Genomic DNA, 24,383 nt, shown 5'->3' with positions numbered 1-24,383 from the left:
CCTGCTATACCTAGACTTAAAGCTCATCCCCTGGTCTCTTCTGCCGGCACCGGTCCGCGATTGCGTACATCTTCGCTTGTGATATTTTTTTTGCTTCTTCCGCTGTCAATTGTGCAGCTGCACTGCGGTAACTACCCTCGGCAAACTGCAGAAGGTATCAAGCGCACGACTCTGGTTGAATGGTTAAACAGAGAGACTCCACGCAAAAGTAACCCTAGGTTAATGACAGCTGTTCCGTGAGAAGTCATTGGTGATCTATGCCCACAGTATGGATTGTACCCTTTTGGTCACCGAGATCGCTTCACTTTACACAAGATCGAGGGGGTTATTGCAGTGTAATGTAATGTGATATGTTGAATACAATTAACTATGATGATTATGCTCCCGCTTGTAAAAGCAACACAGCTTGTTCTTCTTCTTCTCTGTCTTCTCTCACCAACTTTTGTAAAGATGCACGATATTATTAACAATAAAAATGACAAAAGGCCTCCCTCCCATTTTGTGGTTTCGTAAACCATTTTGCCCATCCCAAGGCACCTTTGCTGTAAAAATAAAAAATGATGCTTGCGATAAAAGAGCAGATAGCCACACCCAATTTTTGAAAACGTTCCGCTGGGAATAATATGAGAAAAAATGATGACGATGATAATAATGAAGAAATGCGCCCTGAAAATCCCTCCTGTTTTCTGATGCACCGAGGTTGCCTCCGAGATGATCTCTTCTTCTTGATTTGGAAATCGTGTCGCTGTACGGGAATATGATGGATGCTGTAAACTCGATCATTTACCCCTTTAGTGCACTCCGGAATGCTCAAAGAGGGCCCTGATGGCATCATTATCCATCTTGGCTTCGAGAGCCAGTTGGAGTTGAATCCTCGCTTTTTGCGGGTTCAAGAAACCCGCTCCGATACCTGCTTCACAAGGTCCGACGAAACCGCCCTCCGGTCGCCGGCTCACTATCACGGGAATATCGGTCTCCCGGACTATACGTCGGATCTCTTCGGTGCCTTTAGAAGTCCAGAATCCAGCACCCAGTCCCGCAAGAACGATGCCCTGAGCTCCGAGGTCGATTGCTGCTTGAAACATTCCCACGCTGAGCTCCTGGTAAGCGTAGAGCACATCCACCTGAGGTAGCGCTCCAGGGGCTGTTGAGCGTCCGGGCCGACGGCCGTTGATGGGCTGCAGATCGAAATGGTGGTGGCCTAGAGGTCGTGATGGCGGGTAAAAGAAGATTGGCTGGACGTTGACGAATGTGCCCAGTAAACCGCTATCAGGGGCCTGGAAAGCGTCGAGGTGGTTGGCGTTGACTTTTGTCATGAAACGAGCAGATCCAATACGGTCGTTGATGGCGATCATGACTCCTCTGCCTCGGGCATTTGCTGCTGCTGCTAATGTCACCGATGTAAGAAGATTCATAGGTCCATCAGCGCTGATGGCAGTTGCTGGACGCATAGAACCTGTCACAACCACGGGCTTTTCGCTCTGAATAGTCAGATCCAGAAAGAAGGCAGATTCGTCTAGAGTGTCCGTTCCGTGCGTTACAACAGCGCCCTGAGTAAAAGGATTATCGAGGTCATTCTGAATCTGCCTCGCCAAATCCTTCAACATGGCCGAACTCATGTCTATGCTGTCTGTGTTGGCGAACTGAACGCCTCTCACGTTGGCAACATTGCAAAGCTGCGGCACCGCATCAATGAGAGACTCAACTCCCAATGCAGCTGATCGGTATCCCGTGGTTTGGCCAGCTGAGCTTGCAGAGCCGGCGATGGTTCCTCCAGTAGCATAGATGGTGATATTTGGCAGATTTGAGTTGAAACAGTTGAATTCGGAGGTGGTAAAAATTTCGGAAGGAATGCCCGTCTGTATCGGTGCTTTTTGTTGAATGGAGAAGTGAGGTTGAACATGTAGTTCCAGCACAGGAGAGCCCCAGACTGAAGCAACCCATACACCAAAAGGAAGCAGCGCCGTTGAAGGAGCCAGTATCGTAAAAATAAGTCGCCACAGGTAAGTTGCCCACGAAGCTGACGATGAAGCTATTTTCATGGTAGATGAGGCTGCAGGTCCGGAGCAGAGAACGGGAGCAGCGGTGGCCAGAGTTCGGCCGTGAACCCTTTTAAAGCTGGGCATCATGATGTAGACTGAAATCTATAGATCAACTTGCAGTGAGTGTACTGTGATCTTGTCATGGACGCTTGTCCTTATCTCTCGCCAACAAGGTCCAGCCTGTCTGTTCCTGAAGATGTCTAGTAGTGAGGGTATTGGTGATATTAATAAGTAATGAAAGAAAGAGAGAAAGGCTGGAGAGCAGAGTATATGAACATGATGAGAAGAGAAGAGATGCGATGCTCCCCATTCTTGTACTGGGACTACGTACGTTATGGCTAACCCATTCCATTCCATTTGCATCTCTCTGTTTACCTATTGTACAGGTATTACATTAGTCAATTCTCCAATCTCTAGTTACTACTGTATCCATCCAATCCATGTATGTATCCATCCACAGCTCCTACTCTTGGTTACTGTAAATGTACTGTACTGTCGTTACTGCTGAGCCTTGAGCACGGTGCATCGGCCCGTCAGACGAATAGCAGTCTAGCATGTATTGTACTTATGGATATTGGATATTATATCTTACGACCCTGGACACATGGTCTGTTCTGGTCTGACATGGTTGTTTTAGTTTTAGAGTCAATCAGTCTGTCTCTATCGTTCGGCAAAGAATGCCCCCTAGGAATCTTTTTACGCCAGTCAACGGCTACCAGTCCAGGGTCCTTTTTTCTCTCATTTGCAAGCCACTAAACATGGGGGAGCGGAGGACTTGGATGGATACTCTTCATGGATGTTGGAAGTGGAACATGGACATGGACATATGGGGCAAAACGGTTATGGGCATGGCCATGGCACGGCATGGATGCTTGTTTGCTTGCCAGCCTACCTGAGCCTAGCCTAGTTGGATAACCCTGGCCTGCAGCATGCAGAATGCACGCAAGCAGCAAGCAAGCAAGCAGGTCTGTCTGCATACATGGGGGCAGGCAAAGGACGGGAAAATATGATGAATCTCTCAAGGGTGGTACACTTGAGTGCAAGTACAGTACAAGATGTCAGTAGGGTGGTAGTGATACCAGTGGTGGTGTTGGAAAAACAACGGACGGATGGATTATGTTAATGACGAAGCTGTGAGAAACATGTGCATATTCTGCCTATTACGAGGTGCACATGTAAAAGTAAGAATACCTTGAATACCCGTTTACGAATGATTCATCTAGGATACAGCCAAGAGACATACATAGACCAGGGATGGGTATGGACATCACAGCCACTTGGAGGGGGGTGTTCCGGGATATTGATAATGAGTGCCCTTTTTTGACAATTTGACGATTATCCGATCACTCACTGCTTACAGTTAATACTGCAACCCCGTTGTTCTACTCGGTTGGTCTCCGTTCCAGCGGAGTATTAATGACAATGTTGGACAGGACAGATGCAACTGTAATAGTACATTGACTCGTGGCATGACATGCATCGAGCAAATCAGTACAGATACGTCAAGTCAAGCCTTTGATATATACTCCGAGCATAATATATCGTGGATCCATACTCTGTACTATTGCTTTAGTTATGTAATATGCCTAGAGCATCAAGTATCCAGTATGTATGGAACTTACAACCATGACTCAGAGCTAGTAGAATCAAGATTACTTGTCAGTCTAGTGCTGTAACCAAAGCTGGGCATGAATACTCGTTTATCATCAAAAAGATTTAGAGACAGACAACCACAATGCCAATGTCACAGTACCACTACCATGACCACCACCCACCACTACGCCAAGGTGCACTACGCACGCAAGACGTACATACATGATTAGTCTGCTTCACAGGGGGTTGATATGGAGCTTTTCTCCTTCTAATGGATGGATCTGTGGGGCTTCCTATCCTGGGTCACTCAGCCGAAGCCCCCGTTCTGTCCGTCTCAACAGTAACTTGAGGCAATTCCAACATCCGTCATGCCTTGCCTTAGCCTGTACAGCACATACAGTATGCCTATCTCACTTACAGCCCGTACCTTGTCAAATTAATAGCAATCAAACATTTCCAATTCATCCGGTCTCTTTACTTACATTCAACAACCTGCTTAATCCGGCTCGGCTTTTTATTTCGTTGGTTCCGAGGTAGTGTTTGTCTGTTGGTTGCTTCAAAGCTGTACTGCGCTGCTCACACCACTTGATTACCGATGGTACAACACCCATCTCCGAATTCACATGATGTTGCTGACACGCACCTCATCCTGATCCTCAGCCTAATTAATCCTCGTCCTTCACCCCAGACTGATCTTCTCTGTAAGGAAACGAGCAGCTGTCGTCTCGTAAAAGAGCCCGGATACTCGTTCCTCACGTCACACAAGCTACAAGCTACGGAAATAACAATCAGCTGCTTCAGCTTCAGCTCTGCCAAACTAGGTATCAAGGTGAAGTAGTGTGATACAGGGAAGAAGCCTGCATCGTCATCCCATAAATAGCCAAGACAAAACACCTCGACAGACGTTATCATAAAAAGGGTCCTCAGATCATGTTCAGCTTCAACAACTCAGAGACAAAACCCCCACTGAGACATTGCACATTGCATTGATTGCTGTCAGTGCACAGCTGTTGAAGAAACCCACCCGGGTATCGAATTCCTTGAGCCTGTTGTTCCTAGCCATAACCTAGTCTTATGCAGCTTGTGTCTGCCATCAACCGACAGCGGGTCTTTTTTCCCATGTACCATGTCCTTTGTAGGAAGAAGGGGAAAAAAGAAGAATTTTTCTTTGCTTTTTCCTTCTAAATAAAATTGACAGCCGGCGAGTCAAGGTGCTTCCCGCTGTTTCACGGCATTCCCGCCCCATCTTATTCCCACTTCTGACGACAACTCATGCCGGCACTTTGAGCAAGAGTGCTGCATCGACATTGTAGACTAGGGGCCTGTCAATAACTCAGGGCAGAGCCCAGGTTGTCCAGAGTTGAATCCACATTGATTGCTATGTCCGGAATCAAGGGCCGGCCCTTCTTCTTCTCTTGAAGATATATCCACTGCGGTACGATCCGCCGGCTGTATTCCGCACCTGTAGGTAGGTATACTCACTCACATTGTGACTCGAAGTGATAATGTATGGTGAATAGTAGTAGTGATAGAATTGGATGCTTCAAGTCCGTTGTTATCACAAAAGACCGGGTCCGAGCTGAGACACTTCGTCAGCGAAAGTCTTCGGGTCATCGCAGCCTGCATAATCGACATTACACTGCAAAGATGGATAGATGGATGGATGGATGGAGGATGACAGGCCAGGCATCTTCTGAGACATGCAGCAGCACCCCATCTTCACCTTCTCAAAGGATCCAACTGCATATATTGTGGATGACAAGGAATACGGGTAAGTAACCAGACATGTACTCTACAGTACAGCCTGACAGCACAGTACGGAGCCTGTCTACTCTTCAGAGCCTGCAGCTGGGCATCCGCATCACTATGGAGCTAGGGCCGAGACCTGTCAAACTGAGCAACATGCATGAAACAACGACGTCGACAAAGTTTGCCGACAGAATTATACTATACTGTATCTCAGTTCTGTGCTGCACTGTACGCATGGTCTCAGCTCTATATGTCGTGCCTCTGCATAAACGAAACGATGCTTAAGGTGATGTGATGTGATATGGAGAATCTGCAACCTTGGAGATGCACAACACCCATCATGGTGATTACTATTACTATTACTGTACGATCACGATCTCCTAGCAACACACACACAAACACACACTTCTTCTGCTTCTCCCTCTTTTGACACAGCCATCCATGCATGCAAGTGACCCTTGAACCCTTCGAGGAAATAATCGGGGATCAGAACATCTCATTCTTCATGACGTTAGGTGCCACCCTCCTGCGTCTTGTACTACGGTATATGCAAGTCACTTTTCCCTTCCCATCTGCACGTTTGTTTCCAAACACGGCGTCAGAATAAGAGACGAAATACTACGTAGGTTGGGAGCCTTGAGCATACCTAAGAGACGGAATAGGTTGGTCCCCTTATGCGAGCTTAGACTAGCAGTTAGGCTATTTTATTTTAGCATCCCAAGCCTTAGAGGACCAGTTTCAAGACCTACGACTACCTAATTTCAAGTGTGCGGGAGGCATGATGTGATTACTTGAATGGACCTTTGCTTATGATCGATCCTTTGTTCAATTTTGAATATTTATCGCTGTAGCGACTCCCAACGCCGCCTAAAAACATAATCCCAAGGTATAATGTAATAATAACAACAACAACGACTCCCTTTCCGGTCTCAATCTATATTGTACCTTGCATCCTTTGACCCTTTGACCCTTTGACCCTTTGACCCTTTGACCTTGATTTCCCTCTCTATGCCGCAGCGTTCACTTTTGGCAACGACTCCATGGTCGTGCCCGCCTCCTCGAGCCATTCGTTCTGAACCAACTGCTTTCGCGCAGCCCAAAGCAGCTTGTAGGCCGTCTTGACAGTACCATCGCTGACCCCGACTTGCAAGGCGATTCTAGAAGATGGGCGGTCTTCGCCGGCAATGTGGCATGCCATGTAAATGCAGGCTGCTGCAACGGACAAAGGTGATCGTCCCGCGACTGCCGAGATGTCGTTGGCCTGCTCGACCAGCCTTTCGGCGATCTTGGTAATCTTCTGTTGGTGCTTAAAGCCGAGCTCGGAAACGTAACGACGGACCAACTTCTCACCACCGACTGTATTAGTTTCGTAGTTCGTGACCGTGTTGAGACCTGTAGCTTCGCCATCTTGTTCTTGCAGCTTTTGCAAGAAGGACTGGAGCTGCTTGAAAACCCTGCCGACCACCTTTTTGCTCACGCTAGTCAGGTTAAAGATTTCTCGGAAGGTTCGAGGTACGTTGTTTTGTCGGCAGGCGATGAAGATGCAGCCTGCGATGACGGCTTCTTGAGGCTTTCCCTTGAGGAATTTGTGCTTGTCGACGAGTTTGAAGATGTGCTTGGCAGCGTTTGCGACGTTCTGGCCCATGTTGATAGCGTCGCAAAGCGACACAATCTCCTTGTACGCGGCCATGAGATCCTTCTGCGACTTGTCCTGGTTGGTATTGTTTTGGGTACGCGACAGAGCTTTGTGAGCTTTCGATTCGGAAAAGGCTACAGATGTAGCGAGCTGTTGTCCCTCGATAAACTCGTCTTGCGGGCCACCAACACGGCTGGGATCATCGCCGCCTTGGTCGTCGTTGGCGAAGGTACGCCATTCGGATCGCGTATCGATAATGCGACTGCCTACCACCATACCACAGTCGCCGCACACGGTATCGCCATTGGAGAATTCCTCAACGAGGTGAGGGGGATCAATCCTGCACTCGGGACAGACGAGGATGTTGCTGAGGTCCTCCTGGAAGGCTGGGCCGTCGGGCATGGTTGCGAAGGTTGTGTTGTTGAGGTTAGAAATGAAATAATACAGCTTACCTTAGATCACTAAGCCTTAGATTGATGAGTGGACCATGGCTGACTAAGCTGGTTTCTGGCTGACCTACCCAGAATGTAAAGCCCGGGCTCTTGCCTGTCCAGAGATAGAGAAAAACAATGTTGTAAGGAACAGATTAAACAAGCAAGCAAGGAAGGAGTCACTTTCTTAATATACCTGCCTTCTAGGTCTTTGAGGGCTCTTGCCTGAACTCTCCACGAGCACTGAATCACTGCACAGCCGAAAGCTTACAGCAGATGCCTAAAGGCTAAAGGTCCTTCGTTTCAGAGTCACGTATAACGATCACGTGATTCTCGACTTCATGAAGGCTTCGTCTGGCCAGAAAATCCACTGCGAAGAGCATAGGGGACGAAAGAATTTGGTCGCTTTATGCAAGCTTAGACCTGCCCTTAGGCTAATTATTTTTGATCCCCTAAGTCTTAGAGGAAATTCTTCTGCTTCCCAATCTAGGGATCTTGGATGAAGCCTTGTCCGCCTTCTGGACAGAGCCTTCTCCAAGAGGGAGGAGAGAGTCTTTATATATCCCAATAATGGCGAAGGTTTGACAAAGCTAACTTTGTCTTGATAAAGATACACTTTTTTGTGTTGGGACATTGGTGACGCCGCATAGATTTTCTATCCAATGTGATTTATTCTACGGCAATATTCTATCAAGGTTTAGGACCCGCGATCCAGCTGTAAAATGAGTCACATTACGTGTGTTTATTCTCGTCGTTTGCTGTGTAAACTTTGTGATACTGATCTGAGTGAACTGCCTGGAAGAGATCGAGTGTATTAGTAATGAAATCGAGTTGAAGATCAGCGTCTGTTTTGAGTTCAATAGAACATGAAAGAAGAGAAGCTAAACAAAGAACGTTTTCATCTCCAGCAAATTAAGTCGCTGTATAATGCCACCTGCTCATTTCTCTAACTTTTATATCGTCGTCTCTAAGAAGCGGCTGGAAGCTCTTGTTAGTCTGCCTTAGGACCCTGAAATCGTGTGTATTGTTACAGCCACAGCGGAGACCTCTTTGTTGCCAAGACCTTAGCAATTCTAGTAGAGCTCCTCTTTCGACGTCATTCTTTTCACCAATGCTCTTTTCGATATTGCTCAGGGCTTGTTGTTTCCATATTGTAGTTTGCCAGTTTGCTGTAGGAACAATGCCTTCGGTTTCAGCCAGTAGCAATTGACATAAAAACTCAACCCTCCAAGTCATATTCTGTCATGTTTTAGCAAGACACGCATCATGAAATGTCTTTTTATTTTCGTCTCCCTTTGTCCAACTCGACGCTAGAGTTTGCATTGTCCGAGGTCGGCCAATCATGCAGCTCTAATACTCCGCAGTAGGTACGTACTCTCGACTCATTCAACAGTTTGAGTCAATGGGACAAACATTCAAAAAGTTGCACAAAGACGAGACAGACCCCGGTCAATTCTTGCCTCAGTCGAACTTGTTCAGTATATACTATCAAGTCTCTGTTCTTACCTGGAAATAACACTCATCAAAACCACCAAAAATGGCACCTCAATCTCAGAACACTGGGCAAAATGACCTACCACCTGTCAATATCAAACCTCTTCTCACCAAGCTCTGGCCTACCGAGTCTGCCGTCTCTCCCCAGGAGATTGCCGAGGCCATCTCTCACTTCTTCACAAACCAAGTCACAGAGGCTCAAACAGCCTCTCTGCTCATGGCTCTACATTTCACCAAGCTTGATTTCAGAGCAGATGTCCTCGCTGAGTGTGCCCGTGTTATGCGGGAAGCAGCTGCACCAATCCCTGTAGAGGAGCTCAGGAAAGTCATTGAACAAAGAGGACGAAAGGAGGGAAACTACGGAGGTGGACTAGTGAGTCTATCATCCATGCCTGTTTATCGGGTGGTTGCTAACCTGTTAGTGTGATATCGTTGGAACTGGTGGTGACGGTCATGATACCTTTAACATCAGTACCACATCATCTATTCTGGCCTCAGCTCTGCTCATGGTCTCTAAGCACGGCAACAAAGCCAGCACCTCAAAGTCTGGAAGTGCTGATTTGGTCGCCTGCATGAAGCCTCGGGCTCCCGTCATCAGCGCTGTCCGCCCAGATACATTGGTCAAGGCGTACTCAGAGACCAACTACACTTTCTTGTTCGCCCCTGTGTTCCACACCGGCATGCGCTACGTTGCACCTATCCGTAAGCAACTTCCTTGGAGGACAGTCTTCAACAACCTAGGCCCCTTGGCCAACCCTGTCGAGGACGTTCTTGAGGCCCGTGTCATTGGCGTTGGTAGAAGAGATCTTGGTCCCGCCTTTGCTGAGGCGCTGTGCATGGCTGGCTTCAAGAAGGCTCTCATCATTTGTGGTGAGGAGGACCTCGACGAAGTCAGCTGCGCTGGAAACACCCTGTGCTGGAAGGTGACCGAGACCAGCCCCGGAAAGCTCGAGGTTGAGCACTTCACCGTACACCCCAGTGACTTTGGTCTGAGCACTCATCCCCTAAACACGGTATCCTCTGGTAAGGAACCCGAGGAGAACGCAGAGATTTTGTCTCGGATTTTGCACAACGAACTCCCCGACAACGACCCCATTCTCGAGTTTGTTCTGCTCAACACTGCCGCTCTCCTTGTCACATCTGGTATCTGCGAGGCTGACACCAGCAACATGGGTGAGGGAGACGATGGCAAGGTCATCACTGAGCGCGGCCCTGGTGGCATGCGCTGGAAGGAGGGTGTGCGAAGAGCTCGCTGGGCTCTGAAGAGCGGGGAGGCCTGGAAACAGTGGGAGAAGTTTGTCAACGTCACAAACGAGATCCAAAGTCAATTTGCTTAAGGGTTGTAGATTTTATGATATTATAGGTGAAATGGTATTTACAGAATCGAAGCTTAAATTACAAGATACGCCTTACATGCTGTAACATGATCTCAGTGTTTTAAACGCCGTCAGGCTCGTGGTATTATATGCATCTCCTTCGTAGGTGTTCGTTCGTGTCAAGTAAATACGGTGGTATATATGTCGTCGTAGTTATGGTCTCGTCATGATGCATTCTTCATGTTTTGGTATTGGGGCTATGAGAAAGCCCTTTCAATTCCAGGTGAAGCTGGACTTGATATTGAAATTGTTGATGTTGGGGAGGTAGGAGAATAAGGGTTCGTCGAGCTGGAACCAAAAGACTGTGGTAGAGGTCGAGATGAAGAAGAGCCTCCGCGAGTCTGTATTCTCGTGCGGTCAACTCCAGGATGAGATCGCATCAAGGTTGATTTGTTTCGCTGAATGTCTGCTTCGTACGCCTTCCAATCTGTCCTAAGGCTTGTGTTGCTATCCTCCTCCTCGGTGTCGTAGTTCTCATCTCCAGGCCGTCCGGTCGCTCTCGAGGACGCGCGACTCTGCAATGATTTTCGAATCATGATTGATCTTTGATGGTCTTCGTTGTCTGACTTGCTTAGGCCTGACTTTGTTCTTTTCTTCTTGCCAAGACAAAACGTAGTAGATGGTTCATCAGGACATTTCTGGCGTGGCTTCACCCACGAGCAGAGATAGCTGAAGATAGGCATGATAACGAAGGAATAAAAACGAGAGGAAAAAAGAAAACAAACGAAATGATGGATGAGAAAGTCTTGACATGTCGCGGGTTACTGTACTTTATAATAGCTTTTCAAGACATTCCAAGACTGAAGTGGTGTGTGAAAATGCCGGGGAAACACCCACAACAAAGCAAAAGAAGCAAGCCATAGTTCTAAATGGGATGATCCTAGCAACGGGGAAACGGTTATACGCCGCAATGCCACGTAAGGTTATGCTACTCTACTTTACTCTATCTGTCCATCCCCAAGCCTGAGCTTAAAGTTCTTGGGCTGATCAGCGGTCTTGTATGGGCGCAGAACGGCTCGCACTCTTGAGGCGCGGTTCTATAAATGGGTCGGAAGACCAGGGATGTCATTCAGGGTCCAGGAAAACGAGAAGACATAGTAATAACCAACAAGCTTAATTGATAAATGCCGAGAGAACAAACTGATGAATACGATTATCTGAAACACATACCCCAGGCTTGTTGAGGTCTATCTTTGGGAGCAAACTGCATCTTCTCTCTTCTAGACTCTTTGTCTGTATGCATGCACATGGGTTAATGATAAAGGTGAAGTAGAAAATAGATCGCCAAGAAACGTGAGACGAGCGTGAACAAGGATCGAGATCCTTCTCAGTCTATCAGAGTGCCAGAATCAGCAGCCAAGTCAAGTAGATAGCAGGAGACTACTATTCCCGATGGGAGCTACCAAGCACTAAATTCGAGCTGGTGGTGGCTATGGCCCTGTTAAACCTATAATCGAGCTGAATATGAGACATGGATATGAACGGCATTGAGTGGGATGCGTTAGTTTTTTTTTGTCTTCAGCTAATGAGAGATGGACGATATCATGACGAGCTGAGAAGGATTTTCTATTGAATTCATCAAATGAGAAATCAAGTTGTTTTGTTCTTTCTTGCGAAACTTCAAGCCATGGTTTGGTAGTACTGGTAACCAACAACAGTGGCTGAGGCAGTTCATTCAAAGATCGACATATGCTGCGCCAAAATGCAACGCATGACACTGGCGCAAGCTCACAGGCTCAGCTCTTTTGAAAAGAAATGTGATGGAAAATACTACGCGGCTTGTGGATGTCGTGAGTTTAATCATCTGTTGATAGGATGTTTTGCTGAATAACCATACAACTGCCGATGTTATCTATTGACTTAACTTGAGTCGACCTTTCACTATAACTATTCTTTCTAATAAGATGATGTGTAACCATTCTGTTAATGGTCAAAATGACTGCTCCTTTTGCAATAGCCGATGGAGTTGGTATCTACACGGCAAAACTTCAATATCGCCGATAATAAAATCTGGGGAAGCTCTACTCCAACATTCGGAGCCGAAACCCTCTAGAAACGGCAACATGTCACTCGGCACCGAAGCCGTAATAATTGGGCCATTGCCTGCACAAGCCGAGGTGATGATCCCCGCATCCACTAGAGAAGGAAACCTGGAAGCTCTCAAAGCTCTAGATCGACTCCGGTTCCGATAACCGGTGTTCAATATATGTATCCGCATATATCAATTGATCGTTATCGTTATATCCTATCATAACTCAGCTTTGATCCTACCGACCTCACTTCTAAGGATGAGTCTGTCCTTTGCTTTACGGACTCTAAGGTCCAAGCCTACCCCCATCAATGGCTATGCTCGCGGCCTACGTCGGTATTCCAGTGCTGTAGGAACCGGACTTCCGCTTGAGGGCATTCGCGTACTGGACATGACCAGAGTCCTAGCAGGAGTAAGTCTCTCCCCCAAATCCTTGTGCCATGGATGATTGCTGACCTCCCGCAGCCATATTGTACTCAGATTTTGGGCGATCTTGGGTAAGTCTGCTCATGTCAGATTACATACCCATGCTCGGTTTAACGTGGCCAATGAACAGCGCTGAGGTGATCAAAATCGAGCATCCTACTCGAGGTGATGATACACGAGCATGGGGACCTCCGTATGCAAAGTACAAGGAAGGATCGTCAGCCGCAGGGCCCGGAGAGTCGGCATACTTCATAGGAGTAAGTCGCGTGCTTACAGTTATGATCACTTATCTCATATCGTGTATAGGCAAACCGAAACAAGAAGTCACTTGGTCTGTCTTTCCAGCATAAGGAGGGCGTCGATATTCTTCACAAGCTTGCGGCAAAATGCGACGTATTGGTCGAAAACTATCTCCCAGGGACACTCAAGAAGTATAACATGGACTATGAAACTCTCCGAAAGATTAACCCGGGTCTTATATATGCCTCCATCACCGGATACGGCCAGACAGGGCCATACTCAACCCGTGCAGGCTACGATGTCATGGTGGAAGCAGAATTTGGATTGATGCATATCACTGGAGAGAGAGATGGCCCCCCAGTAAAGGTTGGTGTCGCAGTGACAGACTTGACGACTGGTCTGTATACCAGTAACAGCGTTATGGCGGCTCTTCTCGGTAGGGCCAAGTCTGGAAAGGGTCAGCATATTGATGTCGCGTTAAGTGATTGCCAAACAGCAACATTAGCAAACATCGCCAGTAGCTGTTTGATCAGTGGAAAGAAGGATTCTGGGCGCTGGGGAACAGCTCATCGTAAGTCTGGCATCCATACCCAGGAAACCCTCGATACTAACATGCCAAGCTTCTATCGTGCCGTACAAATCATTTGAAACCAAAGACGGAGGCATTCTCTTTGGTGGAGGTAACGACCGTCTTTTTGGCGTTCTTTGCGATGGTCTAGGCCAGCCCCAGTGGAAAGACGATGCACGCTACAAAACCAACGCCGATAGAGTCACGCATCGCAACGATCTAGAAGCCAAGATCGAGGCAATCACCAAACTCAAGACAACACAAGAGTGGCTTGAGGTTTTCGAGGGCAAGGGTCTGCCTTATGCCGCCATCAACGATGTCCAAGGAACGCTCAACCACGAACATACAAAAGCTCGCAATATGGTGGTCGAAATGGAACACGAAGAATGTGGTCCTATAAAGATGGTTAATACGCCCGTCAAGTTCTCGGAAACATCTCCTTCTATCCGCAGCGTGCCGCCAATGTTGGGACAGCATACAAATGAAATACTGCAAGAGCATCTTGGGCTAAGTGAAGTCGACGTCACAACATTAAGAGAAAAGGGTGCTATTGGATAGACCATTAATAGAGAGTCATGATTGCGCGTAGATGCAGGAAAACGGTCCATAGATTTTATTGAATTATAGAAATCTTGATGTTGTCCACGGAAAACACAAAGATCAGTGGCACCTTGTGTCGTACCTGCCTTACCTGACAATTGACTGACGTCCACGTGACCACGTGTCGCTGAATCTAACAGAACATCTCACTTTGAACCATGTAAATCCTCTGATTCAACCCTCAAAAATAGCCAACATTGGCATAATCCCCTCAAAAGTCTTTATTCTACATGTCAATCTACCTATAACGAGGGTGAATCACTTTTATCCTTGCAATTTTGGAAGACGAGTCTCGTTGTAGACTCTTGGCCTGACATCGACTCACTCATGTGAGACGACTAACAGACGAACCTCACGAGGAAATCCTGAACAAGAACAATGGACCAACTCCCGGGAATACCCGTTAAGCTCTTGGATCCGATGCTGAGCGTATCTTTCGAGACGGACGAAGCGGTCATAAATGTCAACCCTTCGCCACCAACCCCAAAGAAGTCCTCATACACGCCTCAGTTCACGTCTGAAGGCTCAGCCATCTTGAGACGTCTCAATGGAAATTCACAGCCAATAAACGGACAGAATACTGGCGATGCAGTGGTTACAAACCTCAAAGACGCATTGTCAATTCCTACACCAACCAGACAGGGCCAATCGATAACAGTGGACTCACTCAACGCTGGAGTAAAACGAAAGCGAGATGAATCATCTATCACGGTCGATTTTACTCAAAACACCATTCCATTTTCCTGGAAGGGTCCTTCTCCTACTCGCCAAGTCGTCCTTCAGAGTCAACCCACAGTACAGGAGGCTCGATGTTCAAAGTGTGACGGAGCAGCCCATGTTAGTTCTTTGCTCACATGTACCCATTGTCTCTTGCATTGGCATCAAAAATGTCATCCAAACTCCACCAACAATGGGTCTATGAATACTGCGAACTTCATATGCATATCATGCACTGCAGGCCAACAACAGACAGCTAGTCTGAGGGGCAAGGTCACTCAGCAGCGGCAACAGGAGATTGACCGTCTTCGTCAAAGACAACTATCTAACCTCCCCCGAGGTGTTTTTCCCGCAAAGCCTCATCTTGTGGGTTTCGGTGCTGGCCAGGCACCTCATGCTTCAGTAAGTACAACACTATAGAATTCCAGCAGGATATAGCAGCTAACGTCGCGATAGCGAGCTAAATATTTCGAAACATTGTCAAAGATGGACATGCTTAACGTTTTGTCGTTCTGCGATCAAATGAAACCAAATCTTCTGCTCGATATCCTTGTTTCGGTGTCAAAGCGACATCCTGACCTACCAATTTTCGACTCGCCTGATTGGGAGAGTCAGTTATTGAATGGTCCTCGACCTGCTAAGGCGTCGAAACACGACGAGAAGCCGCGACACGGCCATGTGCTCACTAATAAAGCGAACAGGCCTAAGCAAAAGACCACTAAGAAGATTCTTAAGCGCACTCGTGTCATTGAGGTCATTACAAGTGCGCCGGAGGAAGATAACGTCAACGTCCTGCCTGCAACTTGGGCAAAGGCTGGCGAGGGATTGTACTCCAAACTACCTCCCGAGACAGAAGACAGATCGCTTCTTAAGGATGAGAACGACGAGGAATCGTTCAGTCATTTCTTTGTAGACAGGGCTGGGCGTCAGATTATGGATCCGGTGGGCGCTTGATGGGAAGAGTTACAGGCGCATACTTTGGGCATATTTTTGGTAGGAAGTTCTTTTTTCTGCTGTTCAGAGGTTTGTTAGCAATGCATACATACCCAGGAGTTATGAAAGGCGCTGAAAGGCATTGAGACCAGAATAGACTTAACCAAGTCGTTATCACGATTGCATCATGGGATGTCACTGGCACAAGGTTGGGGCGATTTGATGTATCATTAAGAAAATTGATTGATTGATCAGGTACTTATAAAACAAAACATTAGAACAAGCGCCAGCAGGCGTGACGGCATCAGATCATCCGGTAATCCGAAGACATTTCCAAGTCCTGGCTCCAAACATTCCTTCACCCATTAGAAATTATACCATTAGAGCTCGATTAGCTCGGCTAACTATTCATGTCGATTCTTGATATATCAGTTGCTAACTGCTTAGCAGTTGCACTTGAAGAGGCCCTTGATGCTGACGTGGATACTGCCAACAATCTTGAGGAGGCCATTGATCTTGAGAGAAGCGCAGGTGCCGATCTTGTTGACGAAGAGAACGGTGTCCTTGACAACACAGAAACCAGCAAGACCGTTGACGTAGCCACCAACCTGGCCGCGGACGTCAATGTAGTTCTTGCAGCCCTTGGAGCAGTAGGAGACACAGTCGTAGACAGCGCAGTTTCCGAGGCCGAGACGGCAGGTCAGGCCCTTGAGGGAGTCACCAATGGCGAAAGAAAGACCACCAGTTACGGCACCGGGGCGGACAGAGTATCCGTACTTGTTGGTGTTGAAGAGAGCGACGGCATCGACAGAGCTCTCGAGGTAGAGACCGGCAAGACCAGAGCAGACGGTCTTGAGGCTAGCACTAGCCTTGGCGGAGACATCGATAGCCTTGCCACCGTAGAGATCGATCTCAGCACCAATGGCGAGAGGAGCAAGGAAGACAGTGTTCTTGAGGCTGGCCTGGCAGTAAGAGTGCTTGGTGTTGTACTTGACGATCTTGTAAGGGGAAGCAGCGCAGTAAGAGCCGAGCTTGACATCAACACCGGCCTTGACGTAGGCACTGGTGGAAGGCTTAGCGTAGCAGCCGCTGGTCTTCTGACCGGCGCATCGCTTGGCCTTAGCATCCCAGGTCTGGCCAACGGGGCAAGAGCAGGCCTTGGTCCAAGGGCAGTAGGACATGGCACCGGGGCAGGAGAAGCTAGTGCGGGTCTGGAGACCGGAAGCAGAAGCAGAAGCAGAAGCATCGAGGTTGATGGTGTAGTCGGCAGGAGAGATGCTGGCAACGGTGGTATCGAGGAGGGCATCAGGGGCAGGAATGGCGGAAGCCATGGTGGCCATCGAGGCCAGAGTAACGAGGACGTTGGAGAAGTACATGTTTGCTGTTTGTTTCGTAGGAAAGCGAGAGTGTGTAGTAGCAAAAGTTTGAAAGTGAGTGTCAAGATATGCCGTTGAGGCTGTGAAGTGAATGAAAGTGAATGAGTAGAAAGAAAGAAGATGCAGATGCTGATGAGAAAGACTTAATGATACGGGTCATCCAGACATCTTATATAGCCCAGAACAGTCTCTCTGAAGCCAAGGATATTTTTATCTTCTATCACAAAGCAGGCCTCTGTACTACACTCAGCATCGCCGTAACTTACAGATTACCACCCTGCTAGCGTCATGGCATGTTATCCGATAGCCTTCGGTGCAGGGTCCAACGGTGACGGTCTGGAGGAGGTCCAAGCACGAGTGACAAGAGAGTCTGGGTAGACCGTAGAGCAGGCATTGCCTACGCGCTGCTAGCCAGGACGAGGATGGTTTGGAGAGCACAGACTGATGAGCTGGGTCGTGATTTGGGACCTGGATCGTTGAGCCGGGCTTCTAGTTTACTATTGACTTTGATAGTCTTGGCCACGGGCTGTCGCTTGAGTGGTTTGTTAGTCTTGATTTGTATAGGAGATCGTGATGGCGTAGAGCTGACATTACAATGCATTATGAATCTACTCTATTCATCTTTATCAACTAACAATGCTTTTTACTGACTTCGCACTTGACAACCTAATGGAGTATATTTGCTTTGCATCGTATATTCACCCAGAGTAGAGTCTCACAACTCCTATCCAGCAAAAAGAAAGAAGCCAAGTCCCCATTATCAGGTTCCGTACCGTCTTCAGCAAAGACAAGACTGGGATAAATGTTTCATTTCTCGGGCCGTAGTGGTCGATCCAACAAATCAATTCGCAGCTTTAACCTCAAAGAGGTTAGTTGACGGCTTGGACGTTAGTCTTTTAGGCGTAGTATTTAGTTAAATTACACTTGAGTCTTGAGTGAAAAGAGAGAGTAACGTTTCAGGCCTGAGAATTCTGGGCAACTTCAGTTGAGTCTTGGTTCTTTCTGGGAATGTCCTTGAACGATAACTAGGTCTAGCAGGTGATGTGATATCTTTTCCATGAGGTCAAGTGTGCAGTAGACTAAGTTGAGGCCTACCTGCCTCTGAAACATGTGGCTGCTGTCGATGTTTATTTTTAAAGTTGGTGGATTTCATCTACTTGCTGCAGAGATCGGAGTTTACATGAGCAAAGTCTACCTATCCAAGTTAGAGAGACTTGCAAGGGAGGAAATCCTCTCTGTGGAGGTGGGGATTGTGGTTGTTTCGAGCTTCGGCAGATCGACATTCTCTATTGTCGTCCCTGGCCTGACGCGATCTGTCAGTAAAATGAGATACCCTTTGCTGCAAGTATAAGATCTTTAGTGATCTACAGTCTGTAGATCCTTTGACGGTTGATAGTTGATGCCTAATAATGTCTCTAACAAATGCATCTTGAGATATTGTATTGGAGATAACTTCCCCTGAGTGGCGCATATTTCAGGCACAGCTGAGCAGTGGAGCCTCATCAACAAGACCTCAAAGTCTAGACTCTTTTCTTCTTTATTTTTTGCCTCTGCGGAGAATACTGTCTCTAGTGCAAAGTCTCTCGTGGCTTGCCCTTGAAGGTTTCAGGCTCTGGTAGTACAATCCAATAGTGGCCTGCGCACGGTTCGTCGTCTTTTGGTGGTGACGGTGATGGCTTCTTTTATCTCATGCTAAGTTACGCCATCACCTGTTTCTGATCCAGGAATTGGCTTGTTCTAGTCTCTATCAGCATGGACCATCCTTGATCAATGACCTCTCTCTTCAATCAACATCTTTAAGCTTCTCCAGCACGTACCTATTCAATCACTGACAGGATATTTAATCTAAAAGCCTTGGCATAGAGTTATAGTGGACGTGCTCTTTGATCTCTTTCTACCTTGAAGGCTCAAGAGGTTGAGATGTTAGTCACAACTCCGAAATGAGTCTCCTGACTCTCTACATCGTCTGTGCCGAGCCAACATCCACAGCGGAATTATTTAGTTCGTTCACGTTTATTTCCACTCTTTAGCATCAGTCTGGCAATATCGTCTAAAATCAATAGTTCAGCATCTTCGGAACTTGCCATTAGATGGAAACGCATGCGGAGAGGAATGACGGTAGAGTCAGGGATCAATCTTGCGCAATGGAGATACGGAGCCGCAACAAGGCGATTCCTCAGAGTAATTTCACCACTTTGGGCAGTCATGAGCCCAAAGCATATTTGATCATGTCAAGAATTCTAACTTACTGTTTATTGCGTGAGTCAATCATAGATTAAACATTGGGCTCTCTAATGCCTTCCCATTATTGCCAATGCTGAAGAACATACCCTATACTAAGTACTCGAGACCTCGAGTTGGGCATGCCATGGCTCGATCCAGGTAAACATGTATGAAGGCATTACGGTCATGGATATGATTCAGATAATCAGAACCAAATACTGTTATGAAGTCTATGCGGTGCATTCTTGTAGGTGAAAAGTGTTGACGACATGCAATCCTGTTTGTAGAGACAACATGGCAGAAAACACCAACGTGATTATTTAACACTCACATGTGGGTGTCAGAAGAATTGTCTAAGGCTTAAGAAATCAAGTAGCCTAAATATTGGCATAAGCTATCATAAGGTGACCTAATTATTTCGTCTCTTACGGTCTCAGCAGCCAATTCTTCTGACACCCTGACGGACTTACACTTATATCCTTCCTTTCATTCACCAAAATTCGCCTTCTTGACTTCACCAAGACAAACCAAATTGAAACAAGAGAATGTATTCATGATTTGTGGTCTTTGCCACTCGGTCAGTGTTCTTCTTCTCGCCTATATCGTACTAAACGACAAGGACAAGGACTTATTACATCCACTTTATCCCCCCTGCTATATGCTCCATCCTATACATCATGGAGCAATAGACGAATGAGACCGGGTACATATTTCCCGATCTTGAAACTCCCTCATATCCAAAGCCGCTCTTCTCCGATCAACAGTAAGAAAAAGTCATAACTCATAATGATGAGACACAGTTGTAGCCTCCCTTTTCCAAAGTCGACTGTCGAGAGTTGAACCACCAGGGTCCGCTGCGTCCTCGTCTATGTCCCCTGCCGGACACGAGTCGTCGTCTGATCTTCTGTCGCTGCCACCAGGAGCACAGTCGAGCCCAGCATTCTGTTGTTCGCTGAGACAGCACAACGTGAACGAGATTCCATCCCCTGAGAAAGGATTAGTATGTTGCACATCAAGAAACGAAAGAAGAATAAACGTACAGAATAGCAGAGACGAGACACAGTACCGGAGCACCGGATTGTGATAGGGGAAGACCCCAGTATGTGTAGTCTGCTGGGAAGACTCCATCCACTGCAAGGAAGGAGATAAGACTGCCAACGAGCACTGAAGCTGTGAGCGTCCTTAGCAAGACAGCGGAGCCAGACCATGGCTTATCGTTGTTGACGATAGACCACATGCCAAGGCCAACATCGCAAACGAGGGTCGCAATGAGCACAAGTGCTTTGAGACTAAGACTAGAGTTAGCTCCGCTTGGTTGAGCCTCATGATATATAATGTGCTTATATATGCATGGGTGAAGGGATGAACGGATGGAGACATACCCATGACAGGAGTTGACAGCTCCGGCATATGAAACAAGAAAGACGGCCAGCATCAGAATGACAAGCAGACATGAAACTATCTGCATGAAATCCACCGCAATTCTGACAGCGCGAACCACAGGTCCGGTGGGTTCCTCGGCCTCTTCAGGCAGAGGAGTCAGTAAAGGAGTGAGCTCCTTAGCGATTGGCTGAGGGGTCGTAGATAGTCGGGGAAGAGATCTCGGCCTAGGGACGATGCTGAGGTTCAGCGGAGGAGGACGGTTTCCTTTACGCATGTTGTCGTCTTCTTCTTGGTTGATAAAACTGCTGTAGCCCGTCGCAGACGTGGGAGATAAAGATGATGATGAAGTTGTCGAGTTTGAGTAGGAATCCTGGTCCCTGACCCCGATGAAGTTTCCAAGCATTAAGAAACCGGTATGAAGAATTGGGGGATAAGAGATAGTCGTGATGATGCGATTGAGAACGTGTTAATTTTGGTGTTCCTTTGGGAGGCCTCGATTCGTATTGATTTTGTTAATGACAGTAAAAGGAAATAAAGAATGAAATACTGAAACTAGAAAAAACGACAGAATGAAACGTTCAATTGAGACAATAAAAAAAGAGAGAAAGTATAGAATAAAACAAATCAATAAAAATGAATGAGGAATAATCAGAATAATAAATAAATAGAAAGGGAAGCAAAAGAGGGAACAGCTTCCTTTTTGTTCCTTCCCTCCCTTCGAAGTTTTGGCGCGCGCCAGAGAGGCAAAACGGGCTCCATTCGGAAACAGAAGCGCGCCGATGGAGGCCTTGGAGGGGGACGGGACCTGAAAGACACCTGAAAGTTACAGGGGCCAGGGGTGTTTTGGATTCCCTCGCAGGGGGTTAAAGTGCCTAAACCATCGCGTCGATTCGATGGATGCAGGGGCTCGTCGCACCACAACCACTGCTTTCAGTTGGCCACCGCCCAGTTCAACCGCCCGCCCATGCAAAACAGTGGACGCCCTTCTATTCTTGGTAGTTTCCACCGGTTTTGAACGGGTATCGAATGATGGCATTTTTCGCTTGGCAGCTGCTTGGCGTTGAGTAGAAAAGACCATTATGATGCGGTTTTGATTGGATCTGCGCTTGTTTCATTGAGATATTCACTGGCAATGACATGCTGGCGCGGATAATTCGGCTGTCTCCCTGCCATAGATGCTACCACATGCAACAAAAGTCTAGGCGATTACAGCATTTGGGCACCTAGCAAGCCAGGCTAAGGCATGTTACAGGGGCCATCTCTCGTATCGTAAGTGGGTCGATCAATGTCATAGCTTCTCCATGGCATTTTTATCCATTTATCTATCTATCAATGCCATCATCCCATCCCTTGAATACGGTCATCATCAAACTCAAGCTCAGACTTGCCTTTACGACCTCATCAACATTGTCAACGCCATAAACAAATCAGAACAAAGGGTTAGCAGTAGATAACATTAAAGTCATCTCCGCAAACGCACAGTCATTCAATCAATGTTTTATGCCCATGTTTCAAATGCTTCGGAAGTATCTGAAGAATCATCATAGCAGAGTCAACAATCCAGTCACTTGACTGTCTTAGACAGAATACACTTCAGGACTGTATCAGGAGAGAAGCGTTGTTCCTTTGGTCTTTCCACTCTCCATCTTGGCTGTTCTCGCACCGAATTGTATCTATCAAGATTCGTTAGTGGTAGGACCTTTGCTTCAAAACTGAAAACACTTACAGCGCGCTTCTTCTCCCGTGAAACAGTCTTCATGCCAAGAGACTGCGAAACCAGTCGCAGTACTCTCTTCTCTGCATCCAAAACGTCTTCACCACTTGGATTTTCAAAATCGCACTTGTCCCATACCGGAGACTCGATTGCCCACTTGACAAACCGCTCATCGAGGTAAGGGAATCTTACTTCTCGGCCCCAGTGAGACATGGCCCTGTCATCTCGGCCGAGATTTCTCTTTCCGAGCCGACTCACGTCAAGCTTCAACTCCTTCACAACTCCAGCGTAGCCGCCCCGTGTATAAGCTACACCGTGTCGACCATATCCACCAAACAGCTCATCAGCTCCCAGTCCCGACAGCAACACTCGTGCCGTCGTGCTGTATGGCTGCGGTGTCGATCCAGTGTTTGTCTCGCCTAGTCCTTGTCCTCTTGCAGCAAAGTATAAGGCACAGGCGATCGACAAGTCCATCTCTGTGTTGTGGGGGTGGATTAGGCGAATAACCTCAGGTCGGTGCTCAAGATTTTCGGCATAAGGTACGTTTACCTGCGACCAGTCAGTGCGTCTTCATCTCTGTGCGTCCCTTGTTCACCTACGGTTACAAACCGCCATGTCCTACCAGGGCAAACGTGGCTGAGCTCTGCAAATGCATTTCTGCCCGTCATCCGATCCGGGCACTTCTCATAAAGATCCTCCTGTGACAGGTCGGGAAATTGCCCTGCTATTCTGGGATTCTCAAACGCGACGTTGATCAAGTCAATGCTCTGATCCAGCGGAATCATATCATGGGACAAGCGCGCTAGTACGGTGCAGTCAAGACCACCTGAGAATAGCACGGCGACTCGTGCATCTGTAGATGTAGCTTTTGGGGGTAGTGGAACGTCTAAAACTCGTAGCCGAAGAGAGTCAACCAGACGAGTATGTAGCTCCTGCACGGATCTCGAGTTTGGCTCTAAAGAAAAACTCTGTTGCGGGATCTCATCGTTGAACACACCAATGTTCGATACCTGAGAACGTAAGTAGCAGGCTTTTCGGGGTAATACTCACGCACAACTCACCAAGGAAGTGTCAGCAGTCCAGTCATGTCGCTCTGGCAACAGTCCGCCAGAAACATCAACAGATAAATCCAGAGTATAGTATCCATCAGCTTCAACCTCGGTCCATCCCTCAACCGGTGTCACGGCGATACTTGAAAGAGCAAAAGGGAGTCCGTCTTTGACAAGCAAAGACCGACGACCAAGTCGATCGCGTCCATAGTAAAGCCGCTTGGCAGGTTTGTCCAGATAAATGAATGCAAAGGGTCCTTCGATAGCTCGCAGAACATCCATAACATCTCCCGAGCCCTGACTGGCCTCGGCCAGCAGAGCTAGAATAGCTTCACCATCATTGCCCTGTACAGGCTCTCCTCGAATGGCCCAAGCCTCTCCGTTCCAGCAGAGGACAGATCCGGTGATAGGATCGACAAGCGGCTGTTTTGCTACATGATCTCCTCGTAGCGATAAAACAGTCGACGTGAAGGTGAGAAAGAGTTCACCTTGGCCGTTGTCGAGCTGCGTCTTCACAGTCCCTGTGTGATCGGGTCCTCTGTTGCAGAGACATCGTTCTAGTTCTGACGATAGGGCCTGGTCGGAACTTGTGGTGATGGAAGCATGAATTCCGCACATCTTGCGCGTTGTAGGTAGAGAGAGGGACGCGGTTGGAAGAGTTGCCTGGTGCAGTTTCGTTCATCACGGGAAGCGAGATATCGAGGCCCACTTCGATATAAGGTTACCCTATATCGCACAGGATTTGAGTATTGAGATTTGTTGAAATCCAACCCAAACAATTGACATGCAAAGACACCATATCCC

The 24,383-nt window shown here is 47.5% G+C and overlaps 8 protein-coding genes across 8 annotated transcripts; 3 read left to right on the top strand and 5 right to left on the bottom strand.

Moving 5' to 3' along the window:
* Positions 1-791: 791 nt before the first annotated feature.
* FIESC28_10373 (uncharacterized protein) lies at positions 792-2,126 on the bottom strand (the record flags this gene model as incomplete). The annotated part of the gene is made up of 1 exon (XM_031164505.1): positions 792-2,126. One exon carries the CDS (start codon positions 2,124-2,126, stop codon positions 792-794), a length of 1,335 nt encoding a protein of 444 aa, XP_031011457.1.
* Positions 2,127-6,390: 4,264 nt separating this feature from the next.
* On the bottom strand, positions 6,391-7,422 carry FIESC28_10372 (uncharacterized protein; the record flags this gene model as incomplete). The annotated part of the gene is made up of 1 exon (XM_031164504.1): positions 6,391-7,422. One exon carries the CDS (start codon positions 7,420-7,422, stop codon positions 6,391-6,393), a length of 1,032 nt encoding a protein of 343 aa, XP_031011456.1.
* A 1,566-nt stretch (positions 7,423-8,988) lies between these two features.
* On the top strand, positions 8,989-10,282 carry FIESC28_10371 (uncharacterized protein; the record flags this gene model as incomplete). The annotated part of the gene is made up of 2 exons (XM_031164503.1): positions 8,989-9,318; positions 9,368-10,282. 2 exons carry the CDS (start codon positions 8,989-8,991, stop codon positions 10,280-10,282), a joined length of 1,245 nt encoding a protein of 414 aa, XP_031011455.1.
* A 2,327-nt stretch (positions 10,283-12,609) lies between these two features.
* On the top strand, positions 12,610-14,142 carry FIESC28_10370 (uncharacterized protein; the record flags this gene model as incomplete). The annotated part of the gene is made up of 5 exons (XM_031164502.1): positions 12,610-12,762; positions 12,816-12,847; positions 12,907-13,033; positions 13,083-13,587; positions 13,637-14,142. 5 exons carry the CDS (start codon positions 12,610-12,612, stop codon positions 14,140-14,142), a joined length of 1,323 nt encoding a protein of 440 aa, XP_031011454.1.
* A 420-nt stretch (positions 14,143-14,562) lies between these two features.
* On the top strand, positions 14,563-15,855 carry FIESC28_10369 (uncharacterized protein; the record flags this gene model as incomplete). The annotated part of the gene is made up of 3 exons (XM_031164501.1): positions 14,563-15,021; positions 15,154-15,303; positions 15,358-15,855. The coding sequence occupies 3 exons, from the start codon at positions 14,563-14,565 to the stop codon at positions 15,853-15,855; spliced, it is 1,107 nt and encodes a 368-aa protein (XP_031011453.1).
* A 422-nt stretch (positions 15,856-16,277) lies between these two features.
* On the bottom strand, positions 16,278-17,210 carry FIESC28_10368 (uncharacterized protein; the record flags this gene model as incomplete). Its single annotated transcript, XM_031164500.1, has 1 exon — positions 16,278-17,210. The coding sequence occupies one exon, from the start codon at positions 17,208-17,210 to the stop codon at positions 16,278-16,280; it is 933 nt and encodes a 310-aa protein (XP_031011452.1).
* A 3,004-nt stretch (positions 17,211-20,214) lies between these two features.
* On the bottom strand, positions 20,215-21,219 carry FIESC28_10367 (uncharacterized protein; the record flags this gene model as incomplete). Its single annotated transcript, XM_031164499.1, has 3 exons — positions 20,215-20,419; positions 20,474-20,722; positions 20,816-21,219. The coding sequence occupies 3 exons, from the start codon at positions 21,217-21,219 to the stop codon at positions 20,215-20,217; spliced, it is 858 nt and encodes a 285-aa protein (XP_031011451.1).
* A 1,201-nt stretch (positions 21,220-22,420) lies between these two features.
* On the bottom strand, positions 22,421-24,197 carry FIESC28_10366 (uncharacterized protein; the record flags this gene model as incomplete). Its single annotated transcript, XM_031164498.1, has 4 exons — positions 22,421-22,489; positions 22,543-23,079; positions 23,130-23,540; positions 23,592-24,197. The coding sequence occupies 4 exons, from the start codon at positions 24,195-24,197 to the stop codon at positions 22,421-22,423; spliced, it is 1,623 nt and encodes a 540-aa protein (XP_031011450.1).
* Positions 24,198-24,383: the final 186 nt, after the last annotated feature.

This window comes from Fusarium coffeatum (genome assembly GCF_003316985.1).
Source record: "Fusarium coffeatum strain FIESC_28 chromosome Unknown BRIP53273_contig_302, whole genome shotgun sequence".
Lineage (NCBI taxonomy): Eukaryota > Fungi > Ascomycota > Sordariomycetes > Hypocreales > Nectriaceae > Fusarium > Fusarium coffeatum.
The sequence above is the reverse complement of the archived record's forward strand: the minus strand, read 5'-3'. Positions and strand labels throughout refer to the sequence as shown.